Source organism: Aythya marila (assembly GCF_965140915.1).
Source record: "Aythya marila genome assembly, chromosome: 23".
NCBI lineage: Eukaryota > Metazoa > Chordata > Aves > Anseriformes > Anatidae > Aythya > Aythya marila.
The window spans coordinates 2,966,387-2,988,415 of NC_139064.1; the positions used below are offsets into that span (position 1 = coordinate 2,966,387).

The 22,029-nt window shown below is 55.8% G+C and overlaps 1 protein-coding gene across 2 annotated transcripts in view; it reads right to left on the reverse strand.

The window, feature by feature from the left end:
• The window catches only part of SORL1 (sortilin related receptor 1), a 40,962-nt gene extending 23,038 nt beyond the window's left edge, over window positions 1-17,924 (reverse strand). For both annotated transcript variants that reach the window (XM_082778072.1, XM_082778071.1), the window contains exons 1-16: window positions 17,659-17,924; window positions 10,522-10,638; window positions 10,095-10,220; window positions 9,665-9,826; window positions 8,714-8,781; window positions 7,893-8,073; window positions 5,942-6,043; window positions 5,647-5,816; window positions 5,365-5,557; window positions 5,169-5,286; window positions 4,527-4,600; window positions 2,708-2,796; window positions 2,424-2,602; window positions 1,678-1,864; window positions 548-676; window positions 272-357 (exon numbers count right to left, since the gene is read on the reverse strand). In XM_082778072.1, coding sequence (XP_082634198.1) covers window positions 272-357; window positions 548-676; window positions 1,678-1,864; window positions 2,424-2,602; window positions 2,708-2,796; window positions 4,527-4,600; window positions 5,169-5,286; window positions 5,365-5,557; window positions 5,647-5,816; window positions 5,942-6,043; window positions 7,893-8,073; window positions 8,714-8,781; window positions 9,665-9,826; window positions 10,095-10,220; window positions 10,522-10,638; window positions 17,659-17,874 — 2,197 coding nt within the window. In that variant the 5' untranslated portion in view covers window positions 17,875-17,924. The remainder of the gene's footprint in view (window positions 1-271; window positions 358-547; window positions 677-1,677; window positions 1,865-2,423; window positions 2,603-2,707; window positions 2,797-4,526; window positions 4,601-5,168; window positions 5,287-5,364; window positions 5,558-5,646; window positions 5,817-5,941; window positions 6,044-7,892; window positions 8,074-8,713; window positions 8,782-9,664; window positions 9,827-10,094; window positions 10,221-10,521; window positions 10,639-17,658) is intronic.
• Window positions 17,925-22,029: the final 4,105 nt, after the last annotated feature.

Genomic DNA, 22,029 nt, shown 5'->3' on the forward strand with positions numbered 1-22,029 from the left:
TTGTGCAAAGCCATCACTCTCGAGCTGCTGCGTGATGGCAGATTAAATTAAAGCTGCGAGGAGCAGAATGCAAATAGCTGGCAGCACGCAGGCACGGCAGCGTGTCAGGGCATCATAGGTTTGAGAGGAAAGAGCGCAGGGATGGAGGTGATGTCTTACTGGGTGTGTGAGGATAAAAGGGCAGCCTCTGCCCTGGTCCCCAGTACTTGTGGCTAATTTACACCTCAGGCACGAGCTGAAGGTGTCTGAATGAGGCTGTCCTGCAACTCACCAGCCAGTGGGCATGGTACAAGCTCCCCTTCAAGCCGGGACTCGATGTCTCCACCTGTACACGTGTCTCCGGAGATCTTGCGGTAGCTGCAACACACAGAGCCAGGCAGTTCATGGTCCTTAGCTCCAAATTAGATGTTGTGACGTATGGCTGAGCATGCGATCCATCTAGTGCTGCTTACGGGGTGTTTGTGTGTGTGTTTTACCAGTTTTAGCACCAGCAGCATAAATGCCAGCTCTGAGAGGATCGGGTTCCCCTCCCGAGCACAACACGTACCCTCGAGTCCTCTTGTAAGTTGAGCCAACGGGGCAAGGTACCGGCGGGTCGTATGGCTTCCCAGCAAATTCAGGGTCGGGGACACAGACTTCTAATGATAAATCCTCACTCAGCTTAAAGCCAAAATCACTGCAAGGAGACAAACGAGGTGAGGAGGGAAGGGAGGGAAGGAAACCAGTGTCACTGCGCTGTGCTATTACTCCCCTCTATTTTTGCAAAGAAGTTTTAAGCTCTCACTCATGTATTATCAATATTTGGCTGTATACCAATACCGTACAGCCCAGACAGCTTCTTTCAGCAGGGCATTTCACAAACACCTCACAAATAAGCCTCCCCAGGGCTGGGCAGCCTGGGCTGGGACAGGCAGCAAGGCATATAGGAGCCAGAGCACCCCGGACTCTGCACCCCTGCTCCGTGCCAGCTGCCTGATGTCTGCATCTCGGCTTTCCTGGCCGTAAAATGGGAGTTGAGGTGTGTTTGGAAAATGCCGTGGAGGAGGTTACATTGCTCTGATTTTGCCGTGGTTCCGAGGCAGGGAGCAGATCCCACCAGCCCTACTTTTTTTTGCCCGTGACAAGGCAGCTGCCCCTCCAGTCCCATTTCGGCACCGGGCAGGCAGGTACCAGGCATTTGAGCAGCTTCGAGCTCTGCTAAAAGCCCAGCCCACAAAACCCCGTTCACTTCCTAACCCCAAAGCTTTGCATCCAATTGCCAGAGCCCGTTTCCGAATCCTGACAGCTGTGTGGTTGCATTGCCGAGCACACTGCAGATGAAATGATAAAGCAGGGCCAGCTGCTCCTGCTCAGGGTCAGCGGGCTGTTTAGCAGAGCATCTCTACGTGATGGCAAATTGTCTGCCGTCATTTGAAAGAAGGTGATGGATTAACAATACTTTCCTCTTCTAAAGAACCTTTCAGAGGCTCCCCAAAGGCTCTAGGGACATTAATTAAGTCTCATGCCCCATTATTAATGAAAGGATGTTTTCAGTCTATTTAGTTTCCTCTTCGCTATAAAATCAAGCAGCAATACAAAGAGCTAAGTAAATTGGATGTTTGTCCACTTTGAGCGATTGGTCACAGATATTTATCTCAGACTTACGACCCAGACTAAAAGAAATTAATTGGTATTTACCATTCAAAGTCTTCCCTCGTACAAGAGCAGTTGGAGACCATGACAGGCCTGTCAAAATCCTCCCCATTGAAGCACGTCGCATGAGGAGTCCTCCTTTTGAAAACGGTTTTATGCCCCAGTAAGCATTCATTGCCTCGCTCGTCGGAGGGCGACCACAGCTTGTAGTCGTTCTCTGTGCACGGGACCCCTACGAGAAGGGACAAGGTTGGCTTAAAAAATTGCGTAGGCATCCCAGAACGAAGGATTGGGAGCAGGAGAGTGCCGGGTCCCCGGGGAGGAGGTGCCAACCCCAGCCTCTCGCCCGGCCCCCAGCTCCACGGTGGTGGAGGTGAAGTTGTGATGTCTCGTGGAGCCGTTCTGGTTGCCAGACAGCTCCGCTTCTAACAAAACGTCAAGGGAATCCGCTGCAGATTTTAGTCGAGCAAATTCCTCTGCCAAGCTTAAACTGCTCTTTGATTAAAAACGCTGCCTCGCAATCAAAGCTGAAGCGGGTCATAAAACATTCATGGGCACAAGCCTTCAGAAGGTTTGCTCTTCTCTGTTCCTGCTGAACAAATCCCTCGGAGACGAGGGAGGGGGTTTGGGTGCGAGCATCTCCAGCAGCCCTGTCTGCATGGACATGGGTGTTTTGGGGTGGGTGCACGGTGTGGGCACCAGCCGGGGTTTGGCGAGAGCTTTATTAAATTGAGCAACCTGGGCCAGGATGGCTCTCGAGCACCCGCTGCAGCCCTGGTGGTGTCCCTTACCCAGCACGTCGGTGGTGTTGATCTGCAGGATCAGCCAGCTGTGGCCGTTCTCTTTGTAGGAGCCGAAGATGGTGAATATGGTGCTCTTCTCCCCGGGCTCCGTCAGCAGCCCGTACACAAACACCGGCTTCTCCGAGAAGGTGAACGTCTTCCAGGTTTCCCCTTCGTTGGTGCTGTACCTGTGGAAAAAAAGGAGCGGGATGTCCGCAGTGGGCAAGCCTTTGCCTGCCCCAGGGCAACCTCTAGCCCCAGCCCGAGGCCAGCCTCCACTGCGCCTCCCTTACTTGAGCTGGTCGGTCTCCGTGCCTTGTGCGATGGCCACGAGAATGCCCCCATGGTCACCCCAGGTGTAATAATGGGGCCCCGACAGTGCCTGGAAGAGAAACAGGGGTGAAGGGAGAACATCGGGGCATGGGGATAAAAGGCGTCAGGGCATTTTGCATATCCCAGTGTCGAGACCCTGAATTGTTCACGCGTGTTAGGATGTCCCTGGCTTAATGCTGAGATCACCCATAGCAGAGCTGTGTTGGATCAAGGGGAAAGCTTTGCTGGGAAGCACACGTCAGGGCTGCTGTCTGACCCACACAAACCCCTCGGGTCTCCAAGTGTCTGGAGGCACCAGAAATTCAGCTGCTTACGGGCCAACTCCTGCCGTTGGCCTCATTTCCCTAAATACACAGTTGTGTGCTGCACCCTGGACTCTCCTCCTCCTGCACCAAACCTCTCGCCCTCCTGCTCCCCACCTCCATGCCATGCCCGAGAGCCCAGCAGGGCCTCGCTGCCCTCCTACAGCAGCCGAGAAATGCTTCTTCTTGGGCTGAGAGCTTTCCTGAGAGCTGAACAAGAAATGGGGCTGTGGCAAGCAAAAACAAGCCCCGGAGATGGTCTGCGCATCCGCCCCCAGGAAGAAACTTGTTGTGCTTCCTGCTCCCCCCCCCAGCTCTGCACAGTGAGCCCCAGCACAAAACCACTCTGCTTTCCTCCCCAGGGAGCTCGGCTTCAAAACAGAAAGCACGGACGTGCCCGACTCTGCTCGCAGTATGCACTAATGCGCTCGGGGATGATCCCGTGAAGGGCACCAAGCGCACCGGCTCCTTTTTACTTCTTTTTCAGACCAAACCAGGGATCTGCAGAGCCAAAAGCCTTCCAGCAGCCTCCAAACCCAGGAAGCAAAGGTTGTGTTGTGCTTCCAGCTGGCAAACAACAGCACGGGGTCGTTCTGCCCCTCTGCGTGGGACACAAAGGGGCTGGGTGGTGCAGCAGCTCGGCGCTGTGCGCCGCGGCTCTGCTTGTCCTCAGCGTGCTTTCATTGCCCTGCGAGCCAGGAGGGAGCACAGCGCTCCAAAGTCTCAGCTTTCCGCATACTCTCCCTGCCCAGAACTGCAACGATCTCACCAGGGGAAACTTTGGATCCCCACGTGGGTCCCCAGGTGGATTTTGGAGCTGCCAGCCCCAGGGGTGCTGTGGCAGCAGCCAGAGCCGCGGTGTGCCCAGACGCTAACCCAGACCGCGCGGCACTTACGGGGAGGAAAAGGAGGCCGGTTAATTCACAGGACTAAATAGCTTGCAGATGTTGAAATACCATATTACACTCGCAGCAGAGAGCGCGGGCAGACCACAAATACTGCCACAGACCAGAACACCCACTCAGTAAACAGCATCGAGCTCCCTGTAAACTGAGGGCATCGTCCCGTGTTTCTGGAGGATGCTGGAGCCTCTCCAGCCCCTTTGCAAAAGCCCTGGCTGTCAGGCTCGTCTAAAAGGGGCCAGATGACCCAGGCCAAGGACACGTCCTGTGAGCTGAATAAATACAAAGAGAGGGGAGAGCTCTGCTGCACGTGAAGCGCTGACTTGGCCATGAGGCTCCCCTCCACTGTGCCTGATCCTACATCTACATCCTACAAAATGTACATCCTACAAAAAGAAAAAAAAAAAAAAAAAGCTTTTTTGCTTTGATCTCAAGGGGAAGGGGCATTCAGCATCTTCCAGCTCTTTGATGCATGCACGGAGGTCACCTTTAGTGCCTGGGGGCTGCACGGCTCTTATCAACATCCTGCCTGCTGCAACGCCACTGCGGCTGAGCTGGTGAGCAGGTGCCCTTACCTCCCTCCACCTCGCCCCGGCGCTGCTGGAGATGTAGACATTGGTTTTCCTCCCCATGTTCCTGCCGACGGAGCCTAGGAGAATGAGAAAAATCATTCCTCTCCAGGTACACAAAGGCACTGCTTAAAATGAAGCCAGCCACCTCAAAAACTATTTCAGTCCGTGAGCCAAGAGGCAGTGATGGAGGAGCTGATTTTTCCCAATAGAAGCCAATGCTTTAAAACCGAATATTTTAAGGACCATTACAAGTTTTAAAAGCAGCTGGGGAAAAGCATATGGCTATAAACACGATCAAACAAAACGTGCTTGTAGTTCTGCAAATGTTCCATAACTTGTTTTCTACGGGAAAAAAGTGAAGCAAACAGCAATTTCTGCAAGTCCAAGCCCCCTTTCGCTTGGACAGCGGCAGGAAGGAGGAACAGAGTGAAGTGGGCAAGGTTTCTAATGTCACCGTGCTGCAGTGACACGGACATGCTGTAATTACTGGGAGAACGGGGCAGCAAAATGCACAATGTAATTGCCATTGTGTAAAATCCCTCCTGCTGGTGCATCTGGGAGCGAGACGCCACTAAGTTTTTGGTGTCCTGACAGCAGGGAGCCCCCGAGCCCTCCCCGTGCAGCCCCGGGGAGGAGAAGCGGTACCGGTGGCGATGATCAGTCCCGGCGCCGACTCTTTGGAGAGGATGGGCATCCTGCGCAGCTGGAAATTCAGCAGCTGGCTCAGGCGCTGGGCCAGGTGGAGAGAGCAGCCCTGGGCGAGCTGGAAAAGCAAAGCGCATCAGTGGGCATCCATCCCTCGTCCCACCGAGTCCTGCGATCCCCCTCCGCCCGGCGCTACCTCGCAGTTCGTCTTCTCCCCGTAGTGCGTCTGCGCCGGGGGCTGCAGCGGCTCCCAGGTGCCCCCCTTGTCGAAGGTGATGACGGAGCGCATGTTCTCCTCGCTGAAGGAGCCGTTGATCAGCGTGGCGATGTAGACGCCCCGCACGCCCTCGACGCGGTGGAAGTCCGCAAAGGGCTCGTTGGCAAAATACCTGCGAGGGGAGGCAACGGGGAGCTCGAGAGCCTTTGGGGACCAAAAGCAGCCGACAAGTACTGAGATTTTGGCCGGAGAGCACGCTACCTGACCAAGGTGTCACTGCCAGCTCCTCCCGGGCTGTAGTACAGCACGTTTTCTAAGGACAGGGAGAACTTCAGGCCCTCTGCCTCCGAGATGTAGAGGTTGGTGCGGTTGTTGTCGTGGCTGACGCACACGAACACCTGGTCCTCCGATGCGTCGGCGATGTAATACTCCTGTGGGATGTGAACGGGAGGCTTACGAGCAGGATTTACATGTAGGGCAATTTGGCTTTTCCACTTAGCAGTCACTCTTCTCTCTGCCCTGCAGCAGGGAGGTCGTCTTGGACGGCACCGCTTACCTTAATTGGGTGCTTGGTAACGAACTGGGCCACCCGCATCGGCTTGCGGTTGAAGGAAACCCAGAGCTGGACCGACGGCGGCTGCGAGCTACCCAGCAAACGCTGTGGTGGAGCAGAAGGAAACATTAGGAGCAGATTTCAGCCCTGAAAATGCCTTGAAATTGGCTGAATCGGGCAAATCCATGGATGGTGTGGCTGGGGAGTGAGCTGGCACCCACTGCCCACCTCCCTGAACCTGAACCTACAAGGCAGGGATGGTGACAGCATCCCTGCAGCAGCGATGAACACGAGCATCCCTCCTGCTGCCCCTTCTGCCAGGTCAGGTGGAGGAAAGGAGGCTGGATTGAAGCAGAACAGCCTGTCCTCGCCTTCCTATTTTTACTGATTTGCACCAAGTGAAAGGCGCCAGCGCTGAGCCAAAAAAGCAAAAGCTGGGGGCAACACATTTCACGTGGGTTGCCAACGGTAAGAACCCAAACCCAGATTTAGGCTCCAAAAATAAGCGGCCTGATTTTTCCCAGGCTCTGCATCGCTAAGCAACCGCGGCTCCCATGGCGAGGAGCAGGAGTCAGGAGGTCCCCGCGCCTCCGCGCCCGAGACGCGGCCGCTCTCCTCCCCTGCACCGCAGCAAGGTTTGGTGCAGGGACCAGATGCCGAGCATGGGACCCCCATCGCCAAACCAGGGGGTCCCAGCCAGGCTGATTGCACCAGAGTAGGTCCTACTGGTCCTCATGTACAGGTAATTTTAATGTGATTTGGTGCAGCACCAGCCAGTACAGGAGAAAGCGTGGCAGTGGCCCCTGCACCCCAGGAGCTCTCCAGGAGCACAAAAAACCCTGAAGAAACCCCGAATTGAAGTCGTGCTGCAAAATGTCATGGCTCAAACCAGCTCCAGCTGTCAGGGTGCTGCCCATGAACCCAAAGGCTGTGCAGGATGGGCTGGCACCTCCATGTCCCCACACTTCCCCTGACACCAGCAGCGCACCCAGATAAAATCTGCAGGCTGCAGGGCGGGTGCAGCGCCAAGGCGCTGGGCCCTAGGAGGTGCAGGAGAGATTTCTGAGAAACTGAAAGCCCTCCTCTGAGCTGTCGTCTGCACGGTGATGTGTTTGCTGCTCGCTGCTGAGGAACCACGGCGTGGTTGCGCAAGGAGCCACCCCCAAAGGGCAAACAAAGCGCTTGCTGGAACAGCCTCGGTGGCAGCAGCAGGGGGGATGCAGTGCTTGCATCTTGTAAAAAGGACGGTGCTCCTTAAATTCGAGGGAGAACAAGCGTTGTAGCTCCTTTGTAAAGGATTTGCCAGCAGTGAAAGCACCGATAGGGAGCTTGATGCTTTCAGGCTTCCCTTTGGGTTTGTCTGAAACTGGCTGACAGCTTCAAAACCAGAGGGGGACTGGACTGCCAGGGGAAAAAAGGACCACAGCCATCCACCGCCACCCCCTTCCCTTAGGAAAGCAAAGTGACAGCCCGGCTCTCTCGCCATGCTGGAGCACGTTAGGCTGCTTGGACATAGCTCATGCTTGAGCATAATCCTCACTGACACGTGGCTTCCAGCCACTGAGCCACGGCCCCCCTCCTCCTGCCTCTGCAGGCATCCCGTGTGTACTCCCGGGGCCCGGCACTTGGCAGCCTGACCTACTTCTGCCCAGCTTGATGAAAAAGAGGGTAAGAGACAGCAGAGCTGCTCGGCACTGCCTTATCCATGGCAGCACGAGGGCATGCAGTGAAGGCAGTGGCCGATAGCCCATGGGGAGCCTTGGTGGCAAGCTGGCCCAGAGGCTACTGATGGTCCAGAGGCTACGGATGCAGCAGGAAGGAGCAGCATCCCTAGCAAATGCTCTCCCCATGCTTTAGACATAAGCATTTGCTGGTTGTTTTGTTCAGGATCCCGGCCCCTGCCCTCTGTGGCCACGGCGGCACGTCACGAGCACGGTGCTCACAGGGTACGTACCACAGACTTGGTGGCAAACAGGTATTTGTCCCTGAGCTGGAAGTCTTCGGCGTCTTCCAGGATCACCTCTTCGTTTTCTCGGGTTTGGAAGAAATCCGTGCTGCGAATGACAGTCGAAGCCCCGGAAGGCTCGTGCCGCTCGATGTACACCGTGTTTGGCTTGTCGTAGGGCTCGACGCCCCTGGAATTAAAAACAAAAAAGTGAGGTTTTATCATTCCTGCGCTCCCAAAGGCACCGAGGAGCCGCAGCCCTTCCCAGAGAAGCGTTCAGCATGCAAAGTGTGGGGGGAGCTGGAGCATCCCTGGCTGCACCCAAGGTGCAGAGCCCAGGGAGCTCAGGGAGGAGGAGGCTCTGCAGTGCCCACAGGAGCTCTATGAAAGGGAGAGGGACCGGGCACGGCTCAGGGAATGCAACGGCAATGTTTGCCCAGGTGTGTTTGCCTCCTGAAGTTACCGCGGCGCTCTGTGTTTCCTGTTTTCCTCGTTAAGCTCTAGGCCAGGAACGATGGGTTCGGAGCCCTCGCCAGCCCTGTTTGTCAAGTGCTGTCCCTTCTGATGTGACCCCGAGGAGATGAGATGGAAATCTAGATTAAATGGCACGTTTGCATACTGCGAGGCGTGTGGTGAAACTACGGAGATGGGGATCAGGATCGGGAGGGCTCGGTGCTGCCCTGCTGGAGGGAGCTGCATGGGCCAGGGAAGAAGAAAGTCGGTGTCCGGGCTGCCACTGGGTGCTGGGACAGGGTTGGATGCTCCTTGGCACCCCCAAAAAAGTGGGGAGAGGGCAGGAGCTGGATGGGACACAAAGCCACGACACGTACCAAGAAAAGGACTTGACGTGTTCCTGAATCATGATCCAGGTCTGGCCAAAATCATCCGATTTCCAGAGCTGCAATGACAAAGGTGAGAGATGCCAGGGGGCACAGACCCTGCAGCAACCCACACGAGGGAATCCCTCCCACCAGGAGGATTTCCCCCTGCCTGCCGAGCGGCTTGGTTTTCCAGTAACTCCGAATTAAAAATAACTTCTTTTCTTTTTTTTAATAACGGGTAAATATCCGGGTAGAGCCGCCACCCTCTCGGGGCCGGTTGCAGCACCGAGCCCCGCAGCGCGCTGTCACTGCCCATCTGCGGCTGCAAGGAAGGCAAAGTTCACGAGCAGAAAGAGCAGAGATAGCATCTCGCATTGCGCCAGCAAGAGCAGCAGCAGCGATAAACACGCCCGCCCGCAGGCACATCAGCCCCTCTGCAGCTCCCAGCCTCCACAGGGCCCTCGTCCCTGAAAGCTGCCTGATTTTTTTTTATTATTTTCTAAGCACCGTGGTGGCTCCCGAGCTGAGATTTTTGCATTTTATTTTTTGCTTCCAGCCCCAGCAGCCTGTCCGGGACAGGTTCTGCTCGCAGCCAGCTCCATCCCATCGGGAAGGCATCGGGGTGCTCACAGGGACCGTGCACGCATCCCGCTCATCACTCCCCGCTCATGTTTTAGGGGATGCTTGCTCAGCCTCCAAATTTCACACATGCCATGCGTGTGTGCGTATCTGAAGGTGATGTAATTATTTACAGACTGTACCCTGTGTCTTCAGGGAAAAAAATAAAAATAAAAAGGGGTTGTTTTCGAGAAGCAATTTGTTATGCAAGACCCAAAGCCAAACCACATGCCCACGTTTAATGCTGCAGGGGCCGTTCCTGGCTGGGCTGTGGGTTAGGACTGCAGCAGTCGGGGAGATGGGGCCAAGGGGTCAGGGTGAAGCCAGGGGAGAAGCTCTCACCTGCTTGTTGGGATGGGACCTGTCGAAGCCCAAGACGAGGTTAGGGTTCCTGCTGTGCAGGAGGAGGTCTGCTGCCCTGAAGGGGATCGAGAAGCCCTGGATGCTCTTGCAGAAGTCAGTGGTGAGCCAGAGGTAGGGGACGAAGGCATCCACAAAGATATACTGGGGACAGAGGGGGCAGGAAGGAAGGAGAAAAACAGGCAGTCAGTCCCCTGGAGATCAGAGCAGGGCACAAGCTACCAGGGAGAGGGAGACAGATCCTGGGGGAGCATTTGGGTGGGTGAACTGTGGAGAGGGGAATATCCATGGGGATGGCGAGTGGCAGCTCAGCTGCTGCAGGGCAAGGACATCCCACCTCGCTTTATGAGAGCTTCAGCTGGGAGAAAGGTGCCCTCATCCCTCCCTCCCCGAAGGGCTCGTCCCTCCTCACCCGCTGGTTGTCGGCCGGGCTGTGGTAGAACTGGGAGATGGCCACGGCGCTGCTGTTGCCGTCCCCGAAGCTGAACCGCTCCGAAATCTTTTTAAAGCTCTTCCCGTAGTCGTAGGAGACGTAGACCTGGAGGAACACGCTGGGTTACAGCGGGCAGAGGCCACACGGTGCCAAGGCAGAGGTGAAGCAAGAAGGAACCCGCAGCCACCCCGTGCCGGAGCCGGGCAGCATCACCATGGGGTACAGCACTCTGCGTGCTGCTGGGGGGTCTGCTGTGCCAGAATTGACCCCAAAATAGTGTGGGGTCATCGTCACACTATGCTTATCTCCCAGGGCAAACCTGGGGGCCTCTCCAGCATCTCTGCATGGAGCAGGAGGCTGTGAACGCTCGCCCGGTGCCATGGGAAGGGCAGGCTGCGGTACTTACGTCGCTGTTTTTGGGACCCAGCAAAGAAAGGCTGTCTCTAGCCAAGGCCACGATCACGTTGCTCTTCTCTCCTGCCCAGTGAACGACCATCTGGTTGTGGGAGTCGTTGAGGCTGACCTGCAGCGCGGAGGAGAAGGGCACCGCCGTCAGCCTGGGCTGCGGGGGAGGCTGCCGGCACCGGCTCATGCCGGGAAACGCACGGGGTTTGGGGAAACTCCTCCAAACCGGGGCTTGGGGAAGCTCATTCGAACCGTGAGATGAAAACCCTGAAGGCAATAAGCTTGGGGGCTTAGTGCCCAGCTCCTCAGAGCTCAGTGGGGCTGGGAATGCGTTTATTGTGGGTACCAGCCAGGTGCTCAGCACTCGCTGCAAGCTACCACAGGGTTAAAGCACCGAGAAGACTTCCCCGGGGAGGAGGCGGTAAAGGAGCATCTGTTATGAACATGCTGGTGAAACCTATGTGTCTGAAGGGGTTCGTTTTCCTCATATTTTTCCTCGGTGAAAGAGGATTTGGGGGATGACAAGAACAAAAATGACCCCCAGGTTGTGCTGGGGCAGGGAAGGGTCCCTCTGGGGATGCCATCGCAGCCCCACTCCAGCAGGAGCGGAAGGTGCAGGAGCTGAAGGTGCAGGAGCTCTGCACAACCCCGGTGTCTGTAGGCAAGCTGCAAAAATACGGGGCTAAGCCCTTCTTAGGGCTGATGCCTTGCAGCTCCTGCCCCCCCCCCCAGCAACCAGAAAATAAATGCTTGGGAAAAACGAGGGTTTTATTCTGCCGGGGGGGAGGCGAGTGGAACAGAAGTCTCCAAATCCCTCTTATATAATGGGTTCGTGCAAAGGGGGAGAAATAATAATAAAAACAAATTAAAACCATGCAGGGGGGGCAGTGAGAAGCACCCCAGGGTCTGTGCCCAGCTCAGCTCGGCACAGCCCCGGTCTCCCCTTTTTCCCTGTTAAAAGTAAAACATCACATCTAATTATTTATTATTTTTTTTTAGGTATATTTTGGGTATTCTAGTTATTTTGTTCAAATTCCCGGTCGTGCCCGGGATGAGGTTGGTGGCTTCAGGTTTATTGCTGTCAGGGTTTGGGGAGAGGGGAGCTGTGGGTGCAGGGTCCCTGCAGGGGTCCGGTGCCTGCTCCTGAAGGCAAGGCAGCGCCGAGGGGTGCCTGGCCTCCCCCAGGCACATTTTCTCCAGGAAGGGTTTGTCACGGCAAATTTTTTTTTGCCAGAAATCTGATGCCAGAACCGTTCCCCCTCCAAAAAAAAAAAAAAATCCAGATCAGGAGGCTCCCACCTGTGCCTGGCTTTAAACTCACAAGGCACATCTAAAGCTTTTTCCCCCATGAGCCAAAAAGGGGACCTGTCACTGGGGAAGGGAAACTGGGGATGTGTGGGCACACCCCAGGGCTGGGACAGGGCTCTGGGCTGCCCGAGGAGCTTAGTGCTCAGGACCTGGGGCAGCCTAATTAGGGCTGAGCCCTTATATAAAGCCTGAGCTGATGTTAGCTGAGGTTTGGCTGCCTGGGAGGAAGGAGGAAGTGGTGCTGAGGGTTTGTGCTCAGCAGAAAGCTCTGGGCAGCTGCAAGCTGCTGACCTGGGCTTTACCAAAGGGCCTGAAGGCACCAGGAGGCTGCCCTGTGCTGTAAGTCCCCCATTAATTGAAATTCTGGTGATCCCAAATGCTGTGGGGATGTGACACTCAGGGCAGTGATAACCAGGACCCCATCCTTGCTCTCTGGGTAGCAGCAGCACCTCGTGCCCCAAGCTAACAGCTCCTGGTGCCCGGTTGACCAGGATGTGTCCTGTGAAGTAGCATAAAATCTCTTATCCCTGCCCTGAGCAACCTGTCCCCACTTGCAGGGGTGACACTCACTCGGCAGACCCCAATGTCACAGTCCCTGGCTCCCCTGGTGCAGGAACCTTCCCCAGGAGCTGCTCGATCCTAAAAGGAGGCAATGGCCGGTGCCTAATGGAAGCAGCATTTAGCGTAATTTCCTCTTAATGGGGCTGTGTTTTGGGCTCTGCCAAGTGATTAAATGTATATGAAATATGCATGAAATTCTAATTTGTCCTCCCAGTACGTGAGGTGCCAGATGAAGTCCAGGAGGGGAGAACTGGAGCCAAAGCACAACGGAGGCCACTTGGGTGTGCGGTTAATGCAGTTCCTGCTGCTAGAGTTGCTCCCGTTTGGTTTTCCTCCTGTTAATAGCATCCCCCAACACGTGGAAGCTGGGAAGGGACAAGAGGGCATCCCTTGGAGCTGATGTCTGGCCAAGAAGGTGGGAGCTTCCTTGGGGCGTGAAGGGCAGAGCCTGACCCCGAGCTCGGGTGCTGGCTGTGCTGGGGGGGTGGCACTACCATGGGATGAGTGACCACAGCATGGACACCTTGTATGAGCAGGAGCTTCTCAGGCCTGGCTGGTGTCAGACCTCAGCACGTGCTTTTCATGAAGAAGTGACGTGGTGCGAGCCCTCGGTGCTGGAAAAATGGGGCTGCACAAGGCAAAAAAAAAAAAAAAAAAAAAGCCTCCTAGGGTTATGGGTTATTTTTTCCCCCGTCCTTGTTACGTAATGAAAATGAGATGCTTAAAAACAAACGTGGTTCCTAGAAAATTTCTGAATAATTAATAGGCTATTACCAGGGCTTGATAAGCGAGCCCGTTGGAGAGCCACGGGCCTCTGCGGTTTTGAGCTGCTGCCGAAACTTTCAAGGTTTCTTGGCAGGAGGGGGGACACGAGCTTCACATGGCCCTGCAGGCATGGTGTGGATGCTCTGCTGGTTCGGCTGAAGCCTTTGTGCAACCCCCAGCAAGCTGTGGCCTTGAGCCATGAGACACTGCTTGCTTAGGGTGCTCAGAGAGCAATGCCAAAGGTTGCAGAAAAGGCCCTGGCTAAATATTTTGCTCCTGTTAGCCGGAAAATGGGGACACAGCAAGTGGGATCAGAAGCAAAGCTGCTGCTCAGGTAGCTCAGGGCTTTGAAAGTGTAGGATCTGCACCTCTTGCCCCATGGCTTGCTGGAAGCTGCAGTGGGCTGGTGCTAGCCTGTCCCTCCCCGTGCCCCCAATAAGGTTTGTGCCACGGTCTGGCATCACGGGGAGCCACGAGGCAGCACCAACCCCGTGTGCCTGCTGCATCCACGGCACGCTGAGCTCCTCGTGTGCTCCCCCTGAAGCTCCGTTACCGTTCCTTCTGCTCGGCTCCCGAGCATCTGCTTTAAAATACCCTGCCACGGTATTTTAAAATACCTTCTGTGCCTGCCGCGGCGCTGCTTGTGGCTTGGACTGAAAATGCCAGGGCCTGAAATCATTGATATGAAACACGGGTGACTCATTTCAGAGAGTGCCAGGCCCATGTTAATTCTGCTAATACCGAAATCATCTGCTTGCAGAGCTGTTTTCTCTCTGCTACCACCAACAGAGCTCTCCTTTTGCTGCTGTGCCTAAAAGAAAGGCAAAGGGGGAATGGAGGGGGGAAAATTGGGGTTGGGAAGGGGGCCTGGGGACCAGTGCCAGGATGTGTTGTCCTGGATGCCACCAGAAGGTCCCCGTCTGATCCGGGAAGGTCTCCGCAGGGCCAGCAATCTAGGTCAAAATTAAGTACGGTTCAAATCCGATGTAGTGCAATTGATTTCTCCGCTCACATAGCTGGGTGGCTTTACCCTGCGAAGCACTTTTCTCTGTCCTCGGGAAGAAGAACGGCTCTTTGGCACTTTGCAGGTCGTCAGGGGCTAGGTGAGCTCACATTCAGGGACGTGCTAATGGCCTCAGAAGAAAAAAATCTCTCGCCCTCTGTGCTCGGGGGCCACTTTGGCTGCGTGTTATCAGGACGTGGAGGCACCGAGGGGCTCCAGATACCTCGATGCAGCTCTGCCCACCGGCACCAGAGGTCCCTCCAGCCAGGGAGGAGGCTGCCCTCCAGGGAAAACTGTTATTCTTGGCGATCTGTAAGAGCACTGTGTGTCGGAGGGATGCGTGCTACCAGCTGAGGGTGTCCTTTGGGGTCCCCATGGCTGTGGAGAGGGGCAGGGGGTGCCAGGGGCTTGCAGGAGCATGGGGAGAGGCACGGGGCCTGGCGGTGACAGCAAGCAGCACGAGTGGCTGTGGTGGAGCAGTTGTGGTTAGGTGAGATGTTTCATGTCCCAGCGTGGCTTCCAGCAAAGGTTTCTGCTTGCTTCTGGTGAGGGAGGGCTGATAAACCCCATCGAGACAGGAAAGGGCGCTCTGCAGCTCAGCGCTCGAGGTGTGTTTGTGCTGGAGCTGCAGGGGAAATGCTGTCCCTAGCCCTGATCCTCTCCTTTGCCTCCCAGGACTAGCAGATGGGGTTAATTAACATCCTGCCCCACCACTTCTCATCATCATCATCATCATCTGCTGCTGCTGAGACCCCAGCGTGCTTGGAGCCAGCACACAGGTAGGCAGCCGGTGCTGCAGCTTCTTTTGCCTCTTGTTCTTGCACTGCACAAAGTTGTGGCTTTGGAGAAAGAAAAGCTGGAGAGAAGCCTGGAAGGTCCCAGGGGTTGGGGCCTGCGGGTGCTGAGCTGCTGGAAAGCTTTTGCTTGTAGCCGTGTGTGCAGCCTGGGTGAGGAGGAGACTGCTGGTGGTGAGCTGAGGGAAATCCACATAACGAATTGTGCTTCTGTCTTTGTTGGCGTTTAGGGCAAGAGGTGTCCGAGCCTGTTCCTGAAGGTGCTGAGCAAGCTGCGTCTGGCTCCTGAGCAGCAACGAGGGCTTTGGACTGCCTTCCCCACCTTGTTCTAGCTGCTGCGGTGCGTCCCTCTTGCTCTGGTCCCCTGGCCATGTCACCTGCAGCGGTGACAGGCAGCACCAGCCTCACCTCACGCCACGCTGCCCTTCACCTCCACACGAGGCTGCTTCGGGGCTGGGGCAGAGCAGGGAGCTTCGGGGCAGGAGCCAAGGTGCAGCATATGGCCGAGCGACCTGCCAAGCGCACGGGAGCAGGATGCGCCCCAGATAAGGGTCCCCTGCCGTGCTGTCGGTGGCTCGCTCCAAGCACTGTCCCCTTGCTGGTGTCCCTCCTTTACAGGCTGCTTGTCTGAACACGCGATTTTCCTCTGGCATTAGAGGAGCACCAGAGACATGGGAGGGATGGGGCTCGTGTGGTGCTTGTGATGAAGCAGGAGCATCGTTGTACAAGGCTTTTTTTTTCTTCTGTGCTGGGATGTGCTAACTGCACATCCCTTTCTCCTTTCTTTTCTAAAGTAGACCACGATTTAAAGCACTGCACGGCCTGGGAGAGGGGCTGCATCCCAAACCACTCAAAAGTGGTTTCTTGAGCTAATAAACTCAGTGATGTCAGGTATCAAAGCTTTAACATTTTCACATCCTACCCCAAAGCAGCAAAAGGGCAAATTTTGGTATTCAACCTGCGCATGATACTGCTGGTGAGAGCAACTCAATTCTCCAGGCAAATCCCTTCTGAAAGCTTAAAGCAACAAGAAATCACCCAACGGAGGCAAACTTTGATGTGCAGCTCCCACTGCTTCCCCTCTGTCCCGTTCTGGGTGTCACTGGGCTTACCACAGCCTCCCAAATTCGCTGTATGTGTCAAGGCTGCTCATGCCCGAGCCATGCAGGTGGGGGGAGGCTGGGGGAAAAATGCCTCTTACTGAAGATGAGAGGCAAATATAACGTTTTTCTTTCTGAAATAGGGTCGCAACATTTTTATTTATTTTTTTTTAAAGCAGCCAAATGTTGAGGCAAGAGGAGGCGAAGCAGGTTTCCAAGGAGGGGTAGGAATTGCTCAAGGTGGGGGTAGAAGTTGCTTTCCTGGCCTGAAAATCAGGGAGCAGGGCTTTAGGAGCAGCACAGGCACTGTTTGTGCCCCTCTGGAGCCTGGCCTGCCCCCCTGGCTGGCTCTTGCCTATTCCAGAAGTAGGAAGAAGGGGAAATTATAGGGTCTGGGGAAGGTTAAGTGCTAGCTAAGGGGGCAAACAGATGTGGCTGAGGACAGGGAGCCTCACCTGCAGCGTGCCTCATCTGTGCACCCCAGGGCAGTCTTTTGGGGCTGTGGTGGGACACGGGCAGCGTAAGCAAGGAGGGTCAAATGAGGCAACATCATTTAGTCTGACGTATGGAGATTAAAAACAACAAGAAAGAGGATGGGCTGTTTCAGCCCGAAGCCTCCCGCGGCAGGCAGCCTGCTGGGTGTAATTCCTTCACATCCCTCAAGTGATGGAAAAAGGGGGAGGGGGGCTGTGGTCCCAGTTGCAAAACTTGCCAAGGAGCTGAGCCCCGAGCAGGGGCGCTTCCAGCAGCAGCAATTCCTGTGCTGTGCTGAGGAGCAGCTCATCTCCCCCTTTTTTAAAAAAGCCATGGGGAACGGCTCAGAAACACAAAATCCTTACAGAGAAGGGCACGGCACATCACACAGCAAGGTTTTCTATCAAAGGTCACCCCTTCCACCTGGGTTCTGCGTGTTAGGATGTTTAACACGGGCACGTTTAGGTGATGCCACCCACCCCAGGGCCTCGCTGTCCCATCTGTGCGCTAGCCAAGGGGCTACCTGGCGGTGTCACCGCTGCGTGCCCTTGGCCACCAGCATCTCCTGCTGCTCATTTGGGTGGGATGGAGCCCGTGAGCATGCACTGAGCAGGGCAAGGTGGCTGAGAACAACAGGAGAGGTGGAAATCGGTGGCAACAGCGCCCAGCATCTCGCTGCCGGCCTCTCTCAGCGGGGCAGACCCCGTGCACGGAGATGATTTTGCGTGGGGATGCTTTGCCTGCGAGCATGTCCCAGCCCCTTCCCATGGGGGGGGAGAGTTTGGGCTGGGGAGGGGGGGTGGTCGTGATCCCCATGGGGGGGTGCCCACCGCTCCAGGGGGATCCCCGGGGCCGGAGCACGGGGAAAAAATCACGCGGGGGGAAGGTGGAGGTGAGGGGGGGGGGAGCGTTGTGTCCCCAGGCCTGGGGACATGCGGGGGGGGGGCACAGAGGGACGGGGACACCGGCAGCGGGGGGGGAGCGCAGGGGGTGATGTAACGCGGCGCTCCGCCGCTTGGTTCATTGAATCGCTTTTTTTTTTTTTTTAATATATATTTTTTAAAGGGGGGGGTGGGGGGTCTCCGGGTGGGGTTGGGGGTGTCGGGGAGGGGCTGGGGGTCAGCAGGGCTCACCTGTCCGTACACCTGGATGGGCTCCGGCGGGCGCTGCTGCGCTGCGCGGCGGCTCCGCGGGGCTTCGGCGGCGGCGGGCGGCGGGGCGCGGAGCAGCGCCGCGGGTCCCCCCCGGTTCCCCCGGTTCCCTCGGCTTCCCGGCGTCGTGAAGAGAAGCAGCAGCGGCAGGAGGAGCCCCCAGGCCCGGCGAGCCCCGGCTTTGCTCGCCGTCGCCATCTTCGTGCCGCCGGGGCCGTGCGGAGCCGTGCGGAGCCGGGAGGAGCGGAGCGCCGCGCCGCCGCCCGGAGAGAATGTGCAACGGGCTCCGCATCCCCGCCCCCGGAGCGCTGCCCCCCTCGGGGATGCTCGGGGATCCGGGGGTCGGCCCGGGGGGCTTTCAGGCCGGGGATGCTCGAAAAGGAGCGGTGAAAATGGATTTAAATAGCTAGGTGGTAAGGGGTGCGCGGAGGGGGGAGAGAGGTGGGGAATAATAAGGGGGTAGAAAGAGGTGAGGGTAAATCAGTAAGAGGGTGGGAAGTGGTGAGGAGAGCTGGGCAGAAAGCGGCAAGAGAAAAGGAACGGTCAGAAAGCAGAGAGAAAAAATAAGAGGGCAGAAAGCAGAGAGAGAAAATAAGGGGTCAGAAAGTGGTGAGAAAAAATAATGGGTCAAAAAACAGAGAAAAAATAATGGGTCAAAAAAAAAAAAAAAAAAACAGAAAAAATAAGGGGTCAGAAAGCTGCAAGAATAAATAAGCAGTCAGAAAGAGGTGGTAAAAATTAAGTGGTCAGAAAGTGGTGAGAAAAAAAGTGGTCAGAAAGCAGCAAGAGATTATAAGTAGTCAGAAATGCACACTGAAAAATAATAATAAGAACTCGGCAAGAATAAGCAATCAAGAACCCAGCAATCAAAATGCACAGTCAAAACCCCAATCAAAAACATACAATCACAACCACAACCCAGAACCAGCGATAAATAAATAAACACATCTATGTGTAAAGAAAGGGTTGCAGTGTTTTCTCTCTGGGGGTGCATAAGGTTTCCCTACCACCCCAAAAAAAAACGAGGTGCACATTTCCTCTGCCCACCCCTAGCAGGATGTGGTCCCGGGGCACCCCGGTGTCTGTGGGCAATGCTGCTTGCATCTGGGCTGTGTTTTACTGGGAGCTGGGCCCAGGCTGTCACTGGTGCCACCTGTAGGGAGGGTTAACAGAAGATTGATGAAGGCCGTGCAGCGTCTGTGTATTGTGGAGGTTACCTCGTTTACCAACCGAAGAGCTTTGTGTCTCGCCTATCTCCAGCCCCATCCTTGTGCTGGGGGCTTTTTGGGGTAAGCAGTTTTGTAGGGAACCCGTTGGCCCCGGCATGAGGAGAAGGGGCCAGCAGGGCGCACGGTGGCATTCATGTAGGTGCAGGTCCTGGATGCAGAGGGGGTGCAATGAGGAGCCACAGCCCTGGGTCCCCTCCTCATCCCCAGCCCCTCAGCACCCCAGCAGGAGGTTTCCAGCACGATGTGCTGCCGGAGCAGCTCCTTCTGTGCAGGGCCAAGCTAGCTGGCCGTGCGCGCCCCCATAAAATACTCGGCACAGGTGATGTGCCTGCGTGGCCCTCGTAGCTCATCCCTGTGGCAGAGATGACGTACAGCTACACGGGGATGGTGCAGAGCTGCTGCCCGTGGCAGCAACCCAGATTTATTGGTGCAGGAGAAGGATTTGGCTCTTGGGAGCGGGGATTTCACTCGAGGTGCCCGCAAGCTGCAAGGAGAAATTTTGGAGCATCCTTTCCAGAGAGCATCCCACTCTTCCTTGCCAAGGGCTCGTGTGGCCATATTGATGGGCAATGTTGTGCTGGATGGGTTTTTAGGTGCAGGGCACCTAAACCCCATTCCTAACGCCATGAGAAAACCCTCAAAGCCCATGGCTGTGGACTGGCCGTGCGGAGAGGAATGCTCATCAGTCCCTCGACCAGCCCCCAGGCAATCTGGGACCCCCACATCTCGCTGGCTTTAATAGCAGCAGTGCTGCCCGGAGCTTTCCCTGAGGAACCTTTCACCTAGAAACCTAGTTAACGTGTTTCAATTACGGAGTCGATACAATTATAAGCCCTCCTAATAAAGCTTTTAGCTATCTTGACTCCGTGTAATGTGCCTCCGGAGGATCACAGGTCACCAGGGTAAGGGCAGAGACTGCGGGAGATTCTGGTTTTGAACAAACCCATAAAATGGGTTTCTGGCTGGAGAGGAATCCCAAAAGGCTGTGGGAGCCCATCCCGAAAGAGCTGCCCTGAATTCCCGGACAAAGCAGCAGCTGAACATGATAAAATAATAAATAATAATAGGAACAGGTAGGAAATGAGGAACTGGCTTGGTCACGGTTCCCAAAGCAAGGAAACGGGTGTGCATCGGGCTCCCCCTCGTCCTCCCGGCCCCCGTGTCGTGCAGTAGCGAGGACCCCTCGAGGGGGCTGAGTGCTGGTAACTGGGAACAGATGAATGGCCCTTTCTTTGCAGCAGGGAATATAGGGTTCTCCTCTGCCAAGGTAAGGTTTTGAAATAAAAACAATCATAATGATCCGTCCCCTGCTGTCGAGGGGAGGGGGAGCAGCAGAGTTTATTTTAAGGGACATCTGGAGTTCATCAGCAGCAGGGGCTGGGAACGCCGAGTGGAGGTAAGGAGCCCCTGCCTCCTGCTTCCTCCCCGTTATTTAAGGGATGCCTTGCATGTTGCTGAACTCGAGAGCAGACCCCAAGCCTTGCAGAGCGATCCCCTCCCTACACACAGGCCAGAGAGCAGAACCCCAAGGAGCCGTGCTTGGGCTGAGCCTGGTGCTCAGCCAGGGTGCTGTGGGCACATGGGGACTGTGAAAAGTCCCCTTTCCTTTGGGAAATCCTGCAAGGTACAGACCCAGGCAGTCAGTTCTACATCTATTTCCTAGGCCACCTAGCTTGTAGATGAAGAATTAGCTGCTGTTGTGCCGGGGAGCCAGACTTCTCAATGGGGCATGGACGGAGCCCTGCGGGTCACTAATCCTTTCCGCTCCCCTCTCACGCCAAGAATCCCTGGCTGGAAACCCAGAGGAAAAATCATTTCCTACAGCCTTCAGGCCTGCCTGTGGGGAGAGCTCCAGCTCAGGGCTGTGATCCCCTGCGGGCTCACGGGTTGTAGTGGCTTTGCATGCTGCCATGCATCCCCGGGGCTCCCATCCCAAAGGGGCTGGGAGCTGGGTAGGGGGACGAGGGGACGTGGTGCCTGTTGTGGGGCTGTTTTGCAGGGAATAGCTAGGGCAGTAACCCTCGTGGTGATCGTAACAGCATCGTGGCAGTGCTTTGAGCTCTCCCCTTGGTTTTGCAGGTGGCACCAATCCCAGGCTCAGCTGGAGGAAAATGTGGGTGCTCCATGCCATAGTCCCCACTTTTATTTTAATTATTTTATTTCATTTTATTTTATTTTATTTTTTTATTTTATTTTATTTTATTTTATTTTATTTTATTTTATTTTTTTTCCCCCAGCCAACCTGTGGGCTGTCTGCTCAAAACAAAGCAGGTGGCATCCCAGGGTGGGGGGGACACACGTTCTCCAGGAGCCTTTCCCCAGCAGGACCAAGCACACGAAACACACACAGTACCACCCTCTCCTGTGTCTGCACCTCTTCTTAAGTAGCAATGAATGTGTTGGGGAACGCACAAAATCCATATAGACCCAGTGCTTTGCATGAGGCTGGCTGATTGTAATTATTGCTTTTATCATCACCCCTTGATGTCTCCCCACCCCACCACCCTTGCAGCCACACCAGCAGAGGCGCTGCTCTTGCAAACACAATTAAGTTGCTCGGCTGTAATTGTTCTTTTCCCACAGGCTCCTGTTATTTTTTTTCCCCTGACAAACCCCCAGAGGCCTTGCTGACTAACTGGCTAGGCGATCTCAGCCCCAAGAAGCAGCCCGGGAGGCGTTATTCAGCCCTCGCAGCCCATGGAGTGGCAGCAGGTGGGAAAAGCTGAGGTCCTTTAGCGAGCTGGGACTCGGTGTCTGGGGCCAAGGCTGCTGGGTGTGAGCCCCGAGGGATGCAAGGGGGGTTGGTATGGGTCATCCCACCGATTTATCAGCAGCAGCTTGCTTTGCAAGAACACCCACCCATGCCTGGTGGGGCCAGAGGGTGGCAAATCCCCAGGGGTGCCATGTGCTAGGGCAGGGAGACGGGTGCCAGGCTTTTCCCGAGGGAGGAGGGCCCCCCCAGCTTTCGTGCCCAGCCCCGTGCTGTTGTCCCTGTGCTCGATCCAGGCTTTGCCTTGACCCTTGGTGCTTGTCTGGACTCCAAATTGTGCAGGGGCAGAGTTCGCGTGCACGTGGGGGGATTGAGAAAGCGCGGGGAGGGGAGAGCAGGGAGATGGGAGCGTGC